This window comes from Octopus bimaculoides, chromosome 3 (genome assembly GCF_001194135.2).
Source record: "Octopus bimaculoides isolate UCB-OBI-ISO-001 chromosome 3, ASM119413v2, whole genome shotgun sequence".
Lineage (NCBI taxonomy): Eukaryota > Metazoa > Mollusca > Cephalopoda > Octopoda > Octopodidae > Octopus > Octopus bimaculoides.
The window spans coordinates 11427193-11438219 of record NC_068983.1 but is presented as its reverse complement, the minus strand read 5'-3'; the positions used below and the strand labels follow the sequence as shown (position 1 = coordinate 11438219).

General features: G+C 36.9%; 1 protein-coding gene across 2 annotated transcripts in view; it reads left to right on the top strand.

Annotated features, from left to right (window-relative positions):
• LOC106877488 (uncharacterized) overlaps window positions 1-3919 on the top strand; it is a 34061-nt gene extending 30142 nt beyond the window's left edge. For both annotated transcript variants that reach the window (XM_052966017.1, XM_052966016.1), the window contains one exon: window positions 3365-3919. In XM_052966017.1, coding sequence (XP_052821977.1) covers window positions 3365-3475 — 111 coding nt within the window. In that variant the 3' untranslated portion in view covers window positions 3476-3919. The remainder of the gene's footprint in view (window positions 1-3364) is intronic.
• Window positions 3920-11027: the final 7108 nt, after the last annotated feature.

The following is an 11027-nucleotide window of genomic DNA, read 5'->3' as shown; positions in this document are numbered from 1 at the left end:
TATATATATATATATATATATATATATATATATATATATATATGTACATACATTTATTTATCATATTTGTCATAGAGATTACTATCCTCTCAATTTCCTTCAGTTTTCATTCATTTGTTTATACTGTGCTTTCATGAGGCCTTTGTTTTAGAACTGTCATAGATCAACCTGCAGCAAATAGGTTGCATTACAGCATTTGATGATATTCCATATAACACTCCTAAATAACGTTTTGCTAAAACTTTGTCCAAATCTGTTAATTTGAGCAATTTCATTCCTTTCTCTACCTCGTTCTCTTATACTTTGTCTTGATTAAAGTCTAAATTTTCTATAATATTTGATATAGTGGAGGCGCAATGGCCCAGTGGTTAGGGCAGCGAACTTGTGGTCATAGGATCGCGGTTTTGATTCCCAGACCGCGCATTGTGAGTGTTTATTGAGCTAAAACACCTAAAGCTCCACAAGGCTCCAGCAGGGGTTGGTGGCGAACCCTGCTATACTCTTCCACCACAACTTTCTCTCTTACCTCCTGTTTCTGTTGTGCCTGTAATTCAAAGGGTCAGCCTTGTCACACTCTGTGTCATGCTGAATATCCCTGAGAACTACGTTAAGGGTACACGTGTCTGTGGAGTGCTCAGCCACTTGCACGCTAATTTCACGAGCAGGCTGTTCCATTGATCGGATCAACTGGAACCCTCGACGTCATAAGCAACGGAGTGCCAACAACTTATGGTATACTTTGTACTACAAATGATGTATGTTAAATCATTTCTTTGGTGTTGCCCTAATTTATGCTGGGTGATATCTGATAATGCTGTTGCCAGAAAAGAAGTTGCCTGTACATTTTTTGTTCAATACCAATAGTATTTATATCTGTTTATTATTCTTATTTTTGAACATAGTTATAAACAACCGATTCATTCTTCTCTAATTCTCCTCTATCTCATGTAAGCAAAATGGATTGTCAGGCATTTTTGAAAAGAGTTGTATTACATGGTCTTGAATTCCAAAGCCTCGTATTACCTAGCATGATATTTACTATTTACTTTAAAGTACTCGGCACATGGTTTGATGTGTTGGAAAACATTTTCTTCATTCGTATAGCTACAAACATTGTTATCTATCCGTTTTTGAGTGGTAAGTACAACTAAACTGAAAATGATGTAATCAACAGCAGTGTCAATCGCTGCACCATCTCTGATTTATTTATTCCCTCTCATAATTTATTCCCTCTCATAATTTATTCCCTCTCATAATTTATTCCATCTCATAATTTATTCCCTCTCATAATACTGTACATCTCTTACATTTCGACAACCATCAAAGTATTAGTGATTTTTCGTTTCAGGTGGTTATGTAATTGAATATTTCCATACATTTTATAGAGTTAATAAATAAAGAAAACAGTGAGTGGTTTAACTAGTTTGAAAAAGGCTCCATGGGAGAGATGAGAGTTCATGTGCCATCATTGATACTGTGATGCGCTCTGAATATAAATAGTTAAAAATAGAGTAGTGAAATTGCAGGGACTAATTAGCAGTTTGGTAGTTTAGAGAAAAGCGATATACCATATTATCTAATTAAGTGTAAAAATACTTGTTTTCAGGGGGATACTGGATAAACTTTGTGCTGCTTGTCTGCTGAAATGTATGGCAATGGATTGTCATGATCAGTAGAGTGACACACAAAACGGCTTGTGATATTTCAACCATTACATTCTAAACTCAGATGATGCGGAGGTTGACTTTCATCTTTTTGGTGTTGACAAAATAAGCACCAGTTGAGTACTGGTTTGAAATCTGAGGCCTTGTGTTTATGCTAGAAACTGAAGTGTTCTAGAAAAATACTCAAAATACACTTTACATTGTTTAATACTGATAGACAAAAAAAAAACAAGAGTGATTCATCTTGGGAACATATAAGTGCAAGATTGAAAATGAAAGAAAATAAAGTTGGGAATGAAAAATAAACTTGGTTATTCTAAGTAAGTTATCCTAAGTAAGTAAATGCTTAAAAGTTGATTATCATCAAATGCCATTATTATAGGTTTCTGCTCTCATTTCTCAACAGTGTCATTTAGTTAACTTAAGAATATAGCTTTGTAGAAAGTAAAACATTTCATATTAAAAATATACACGTGAAGGTAATTCATAAACTTCTTTTCTGTAAACTTTTGAATTATATTTTCATTTACTAATTTGCAATAACTTTTTCACGTATCTTTTTTTCTACAAGAAATGTCTTATTTCCTATGATCCAACCTTCATTAGTTAACAAAAGAATATTGTTGAGATATGAATGCAAAAATCTTTTATAATCAAGCATTTACTCATTTGTTTAACTTATCCAGGGTAGCTAAGTTTATTTTTGTATATTCTCATCCTTATTTTCTTTCATTATCAATCCCATACAGATGTCTCTAAGGTGAAAGATCACAAAAAAATAAAAGAAAAAATGTAAACGGACAACTCATTTGTATAAGAATCACAATTTTTCTTTCATACTGTTCATGCTTGAGATAGACTTTATAATAAGCATGGCTGTGGGGTTAAGATGTTTACTTTGCTACTATGCAGTCTCGGGTTGAATGTTAAGTGACACTTTGAGCAAATATCTTCTAGCATAGCCTTGGACCTACAAAATGAATTTGTTAGACATGTTGTGTGGATACTTATCAAAGGGACCATTCTTTTTCTTGATCATTAGGTTTAATCCCTCATCCAGTTTAACAGCAATGCCTGGCCATCCTTCTTAACACATGGCTATGATGCTCCCCCACTAGTCAGCCACTAAGAGACATGCTCAAGTGGTTAAGATCAAGCAACTGACAAGCAAATCTGTGGTGTTAAGCAGAATATTTGCTATAATGATATTTCTGCTTCAGCAACTGAGCAGTGAATCCATGGGAAATGTAATGGAAAGTAAGTCAGTCAATTTCAAAGCAAAGTTTGAAGGGAATAGCAGTTATTTCCTTTGATTTCTTGATAGAAGCAAATACGAAATAACATTTACTGACCAAAGATAAAACAAATTAAAATTTTGTTACACAGTATAATGATAAACTATCATCATCTATTAACTACAACTTGAACTTGCTTGATGATAGATGGAATACATATCTTGTTCCATCATCAATGTCCTAAGTCCATCAACAGTCAGTCACTCCTGTCACCATAGTATTAGAAGGATGTCCACAGATTAATTCCTAGATAATTCGAATGGTATAGATGATTGATTTGCACATAATATTTTAGTTTTGTCTCACATAATGTTCTTGTTTTTCAAACATCAACAACTCATTATGAACAGCACATTTTCTCACAGTAATTTTGATTTTCCTTTTTTCTTTTTTTCTTCTCCACAGACGGAAGGAGACAGATTACCAATTGGAAGACCAGCGGCAGGAGCTTTGTATGAGAAGTCTGTTATAACAAGCAACGGTCGCCAATATCGCTTCTATTCAGTGGCGTTGTAGATAAGGTTTAGCTAAAGCTAGATATATATATATGTATGTATACTCTCACTTTAAAAATACTGCAACACAATTTCAAATGAGTGGCATAGAATGATTCCTTTTGACTCAAAAGGATACAATTTCTGTTTCAGTCAGTTTCACTGATTATCTATTTCCTGTCTATAACAAAACTATATTTGTGATAACTTGCTAATTTATCCCATCACTCACTTCAGTATTTGTTAATGAATGTTACAGATATTACTTCTATTACACCAGCAGCAATAAAAACAATAATAATAATTAATAGTTATTATAATGATGATGATGGGCTATGTAATGATAAAACGCTATATAATTTTTTCATAGAAATAGATCACAAAAATTAAGTGTAAAGTATCAAAAAACTTGCATTTAATTGACTGAGGTAGATATGAATAAAATTTATTACAACACTAGGAAAAACGTTTTTGTTGTTTTTTTAATACTTTTCTACATATAAACTAGTAATGAGAAACCAGTTGTGGGGCTAACACTTTGTGCCTTCTGAGGTAAGATTTGGCCAGAAAAGATTTGAAAGTCTTCAAGGACAGACCAGCTGGTCAGTTCTCATTGATGCCTAGAGATTCTCCAAGAACACCATCACTCTTCCCACCACTAGTTTTCTAGGGAAGGCTAACATGGAAGTTCCAAAAATTGCAAGAGGAATGCGAATGCCTGACAGCATTACAGCTACCAGCATTCAGTCTTGATCTTCACTTGAGCCAAGACCGCAGTTCCACCAAAGAGACAGACTGTGAAAATATATGCCTAGTAAAGAATGAATAAAAGATGAATATTCATCCTTTACTAAACACATATTACTAAGAATCACGGTTGATGCTACAGCCTCCACACATGTCTGTGCATCAACAGTTATTACATACTGAACCCTCAGTATAAAGGATGTTGATGGCAGATGGACCACCTGCTCAGCAGATCTAAACTAGAGCAAGGCACATAAAAATTGAATCAAGTGGCACCGTGCTGAAAGAATATGAGACTTAGATTGGAACAAATATTACCCTTGATAACTCAGCGAGCGTGCAGCACAACATACAAATGGCAAATCCATGTTGTCAATCATCATTGTAGGGTACTGGAAGGATGGCCTGGTTAAGTTTCTTGGGTCTGGTTCACTTCAGACTTTCAGGTGGATAGGAACTGGGATGAGGTAATGACCAAGATAGCTAATCTCACTCAGAAATGGGTTGAGAGGAAGCTATTATAAAAGGTGGGGGTAGAGTTGGTAAACCCATATATTACCTCTGTTATACATTACCACCTAATTGTTGTGCCTTGCTCTAGTTTAGATTTGCTGAGTAGGTGGTCCATCTGCCATCAAACACCCCCGTTTCTGCAGCAATAATGACTTGAGATCCAATGCATATAGAAGAGATGAGATTGACAGATCAAGCACATGTTCTGAAACAGTTTTGACAGACGGTCATTACTCTAGGCACTGAGCAGACATTGCTGTGCGTTGAAGCACTCCACCCTCTGGAAAAGGGTCAAAAACTGGCCACCTTGTGATTTTTACGTGTGCTGGTTTGTTTGTTTTTTTTGTTGACGAGATGAAACCATTCTGACTGATGCCTGTGTTCCATTAGTTCTTTACTGTTCATATTTATGGAAGTGAAGTCCATAATGTTTCTTTGCAGTTGTTGCATTTGGTTTGCAGGAATAATGGAATTTGCTGGTGTTTGTAATGCTGATTGTGTCTGTGATGATGGTGTTGTTAGTATTGGAATTGTTGGGAATGGTTTTGGTGTGTCATTGTTGGAAGGGGATTCTTGTGTCTGTTTGACCCTCCCAGCTTTTTTGGTCAGCATGTTTTTCTCTTTACATTTTTTCTAGTTTGTTACATGCTGCCATTTGCAATCTTTGCCATAAGCCTCACTACGCAACATGTCTGAGTGGTCCCAAGTAGGGAGGGACATGGCCTATGGCCATTGACTTTTTGTTTTCTTGGCACGTGAAAAGTCATTCAAGCGAGATCGTTGCCAGTGCTGCTGGACTGGCTCCTGTGCAGGTGGCACGTAAAATACACCATTTTGAGCGTGGCCATTGCCAGTACCTCTTGACTGGCCCTCGTGCTGGTGGCACGTAAAAGCACCCACTACACTCTCGGAGTGGTTGGCGTTAGAAAGAGCATCCAGATGTAGAAACTCTGCCAGATCAGATTGGAACCTGGTGTAGCCATCTGGTTCACCAGTCCTCAGTCAAATCGTCCAACCCATGCTAGCATAGAAAGCAGACGTTAAACGATGATGATGATGATGATGATTAATGTAGTGCTAGTTTCAGATACTTTATTATCTCTCATTTATGAATGTAACTTTATCTTTTATCTTTTACTTGTTTCAGCCAATGGATTTAGCCATGCTGGAGCACCACATTGAAGGATTTGAAATCGAATCTACATTTTCTACAAGTTCCTTTCTTTTTGTTCTCGGCATTTTGACTCAAAAATTTATGAGAGTCAACAGTCACACTTATTTAAGTTCTCTTGTTTAAGTTAACATTCCTGGGCTAAATACAATTCGAGAGTGATTAACTCATTAGTTTTCATTGTTCTATGACCTACATCAAGTTTTCTACCAACTACATGGTTCCAGGTTCAGTCCCACTGCGTGGCACCTTGGGCAAGTGTCTTCTACTATAGCCTCGGGCCGACCAAAGCTTTGCGAGTGGATTTGGTAGACGGAAACTGAAAGAGGCCTGTCGTATATATATATATATATATGTCCAACCCATACTAGCATGGAAAGCGGACGTTAAACGATGTATGTGTGTTTGTGTGTCTGTGTTTGTCCCCCCACCATCGCTTCACAACCGATGCTGGTGTGTTTATGTCCCCGTCACTTAGCGGTTCGGCAAAAGAGACCAATAGAATAAGTACTAGGCTTCCAAAGAATAAGTCCTGGGGTAGATTTTCTCGACTAAAGGCGGTGCACCAGCATGGCCGCAGTCAAAATGACTGAAACAAGTAAAAAAGTAAAAACATAAGCTGGTTCAGATATGCACTGAAGGGAAGTCACTCTGTACAAACTAGTCGTACGCAAGGGACATCACTCTATAAATTGGCAGATCACACGCCTGTCTATACGGCTGAGTGGAAATGGAAGAAGCGCCTTATTTGAGGAGCTATACAGCTTTTATTGTCTCTATTTGTCTAGACTCTCTTACTCTTTCTCTCTCTCTCTTCTTTTTCCACCAGTCTTCTTGCAGTCAACAAAAGATGAATATAACTACCAACGAAATGGATATCAGTACTGTGGATAATCATTGTACTACAACTCGAATAAATTGTATTTTACATTGTAACGACGAAAATAAAAGTCCATTTCTCAAATTTTCTTCCTGTCATTTATTCAGTGCCCATTATCCTCACATACGCACGCGTACACACACACACACATTTCCACTCAGCTGTATTGGCATGTGTGTGTGATTGGACCATTTATAGAGTGACGTCCCTTGCGTACGAATAGTTTATACAGAGTGACCTCCCTTCAGCGCATATCTGAACCTGTTCACAAAACTCACTTCGACCATTTTAGGCTGTGATTTTGAATTGTTAGATTCTTCATGTTTTGTAACACTCTAAATCTTCGAAAGTTACTTAAATGAATCTATATCTTGTCAGTTTTAAATTCAACAAGTTATACCTCATTATCTGCACTTATTCGAGGAGCAAACTGCTCATAAATGAGACAGCTTTTTCACAAATACTTCGCTCAATGATTCACCAGTGAATTGTGTTTCTTAATTCCACACTCCTCAGAGATTTTCCTACTCCGTCGGTGTGCAAAGTATTACTGAAGCCTGTAAGTATCTTTGGCCATGTTTTTAGCTGTTTTCCTTTTCTAAAATTCTTGATTTTCAAAATAGTGCGGATTATATAATGGGGCAAAATTAGTAACTTCTAATTTCTCCCTGTTTTTTGTTTTTTTTCCCATTCCTGTTTGAAATAATTACATTGCAAGTATTGCATCCTCTTTCAGAGTAAAATTTTGTCAGTATAGTTGTTGAAGTTGAGAGAGTACGAAACATAGTCAGGTGGCAGGTCCTTTTTTTTTTTTTCAAGTAATTTTTTCTCGGCTTTGACTCGATTGTAATTGAGTTTGCTACCAAAATATTTGGATAATTTTTGGTGTTTAAGAATCAATATTCTTTTCTCTGTTGGATTCCAAGTCAATTTTTCCCCACACTACTGTCTAATTAGATCATTTTCACGTTTCAAAAAATGTCTAAAATGGGGCAAAATGAGTAATGTATAATTACAATAATTTCTTCTCTCTAACTGCATGGTGAGTAAATATTTCACAAAGAAAACACTCCAGCAGATCGTGAAGAAGCTATCGATAATATTTTATGGCTAGCTTTCGTTTTGACTTGAAGAGCTGTCATCTGGGTTGTTAATTTCTGTAAAAAAAACTTTATTTATATACTTTCGTTTTAAAGTGAAAGAGAGGAGAAAGTGAAATATGTATGTACGTGTATATGAAATGGACTGTTTCTATTTCAGATAGAAAAGCAAAAATGTTTATTATCGTGAATTTTGCTATCACAGATGTTCGATACCAAATAATCCACTGTATATATATCGTTTTCTTTGTATTTTTTTAGTGCTCTTTCTTAATGGAACAATTTGCTTTCTAAAAATGAAACAACAGCTCCATAATTGGAGTTTGGATGTCAACAACAATAATTGTTATACATCAAACTCCAAGAAAAGTTTGCATATTTTTAGTTCTGCTTCACAGATTGTATCTGTAAAATTCATGTTAGTCAGTCTCTTCCTTTGCTTAATAATCCAAACATGTCGACATTTTTGTCAATTTGACATTTACCAACAAAATCAAATGCACCAATGATTATTATTATTATAAAAGCAGAGTAATTGCAGGTTTCGAAGCAGTTGTCCATGGATATTCTCTTTGCTGATTTTGAAAGAAATACTCATATCTGCAGTGCAACTAACTTCTATGACCACATTTTCCATCCCAAATAACTATGTTAGGTCTGTTATTTTTGCTCTTCATAGAAGCATTGATGAGAAAGTTCTACCGATATTCCTTGTGCTGATATGTATGTGTTCCTTAGAGGTTTGCAATTATTTATACCAGGGCAGTGTTTTCTAGATACTATTGTATATTATAGCAATAACATCATGTCTCAGTAGGAAGTAGTATCTCAATGACATTTTTGGATAGCTTCTGATTGTTATTTCTCTGCAGAAGAGTGAAATAATTAGCACTTGTGGTTGCATTTTGGGATTTTAAGGGTATTGTTGTCTTGTCTTGTTTGTTCATGAGATATTTTGCAACTGTCTCTTGTTATCGGATTGCAAAAGCATAACCTCCAAGATGTGATATCATGTAGTGGCCACATATCTGGAAGAGGTTACACTTCATGCCTTCACTTTACTTTTTTTTTTATTTAATTGTACTCTTGCTTTATTAGTAGTCTTTTTTTTTTTTTTTCATCTATTGTTGGGAGTGGAGCAAAGTACCACAAGATTTCTGCAATGCTGTCTTCATCACTTTGTACAAAAATAAGGAGGAAAAGTCTGACTGCTCCAACTACAGAGGATGTTATCTTGCCTCTACATTGCATGCAAAATCCTTGCCAGAGAACTCCTCGGCATTGCAGTAGAAAATCTCCCAAAATTCCAATGTGACTTCTGAGCAAACAGGACCACTACTGACATGATCATTGTTTTCAGACAGTTCCAAGAGAAATGCAGAGAGCAGAACAAAGGACTTTACATCACCTTTGTTGATCTCACCAAGCAAGCAGAAAGAATAGAGGGTAGAAAGACAGAAAGAAAGGAGGAGAAAAGAAAAAAATATAGAGGAAAGGTGTAAAGAAATGAATGGGTGCATCAAGGGAAGACTGCAAGAAGCAATGGGGATAAAGGGAAGAATAGGGGGCAACAATTATACAGACCAGTATCAGAGGCTGTACGTCCTTCATACAAGTAAGATGCAAAGTCTGCAATTTGGCTTTTAGATATAATCTGGATGTAAAGGAATTTTTTTTAGTGTTAATCTCTTCTCTGCTAAATACAGTCTTTTGTGGCTTTTTTTTTTTCAAAAGCCACAAGTACTTACTCTTTTACTTGTTTCAGTCATTTGACTGCAGCCATGCTGGAGCACTGCCTTTAGTCGAGCAAATCGACCCTGGGACTTATTCTTTGTAAGCCTAGTACTTATTCTATCGGTCTCTTTTGCCGAACCGCTAAGTGACGGGAACATAGACACACTAGCATCGGTTGTCAAGTAATGCTAGGTGGACAAACACAGAGAAACACACATACATATATATACGACAGGCTTCTTTCAGTTTCAATCTACCAAATCCACTCGCAAGGCTTTGGTCGGCCCGAGGCTATAGTAGAAGACATTTGCCCAAGATGCCACGCAGTGGGACTGAACCCGGAACCATGTGGTTCGTAAGCAAGCTACTTATCACACAGCCGAACCGCTAAGTGACGGGGACATAAACACACCAGCATCGGTTGTCAAGCAATGCTAGGGGGACAAACACAGAGAAACACACACACATATATACGACGGGCTTCTTTCAGTTTCCATCTACCAAATCCACTCACAAGGCTTTGGTCAGCCCGAGGGTAAAGTAGAAGACACTTGCCCAAAATGCCACGCAGTGGAACTGAACCCGGAACCATGTGGTTGGTAAGCAAGCTACTTACCACACAGCCACTCCTGGCCAAGATTTCAACATTTCATTCTTTGTTATTCCTGAATTAAGAAGTGTGATTGTGCATGACTTTCTAGAACGCTGATGAAGTACTTTAAGCTGGATGCATTGCTCAGATCCAGGCCTCACCTCATGCACTTGCAGTGATCATTGAGCAAGCATGTGATATTAATCTCTGAGCAACCAGCCTGTGCTATAGGAACGCTTGTATAAAAGGATATACTTCATGTTGGGTTGTGCAACTGAAAGAAATCTTAAGCGTGTGTCTGTTAAATACCTTCCTATACCAATGTATGAGAGGAAATTACTTAGCGTAAACAAGGTCTTGCCTATTCTGTACTTAACAGTTATAGAAAAACCGTGTAAACCAAACAACTTTACAGAGCTATTTTCTTGTTGATGGACTTAGGTCGGATGTTAGGGATCTTGTTTTGAAATCTGCTTATTGTAAGGATATTTTGTATTAGGTGGCCACCGGATAGAAATTTTTCTTGCTAAAGAATCCAAGATCCTTTTGCTCTCTTTTCTAACAAGGTTCTTTAACAATGAAGTTTGATGGCAGGGTTAATAGTGGTGAACTTTGTTGGGCTTGCACATACAAGTGCCTAAATCCAAACAGTTAACAGGCGCAGGAGTGGCTGTGTGGTAAATAGCTTGCTTACCAACCACATGATTCCGGGTTCAGTCCCACTGTGTGACACCTTGGGCAAGTGTCTTCTACTATAGCCTCAGGCCGACCAAAGCCTTGTGAGTGGATTTGGTAGACGGAAACTGAAAGAAGCCCATCGTATATATATATATATAT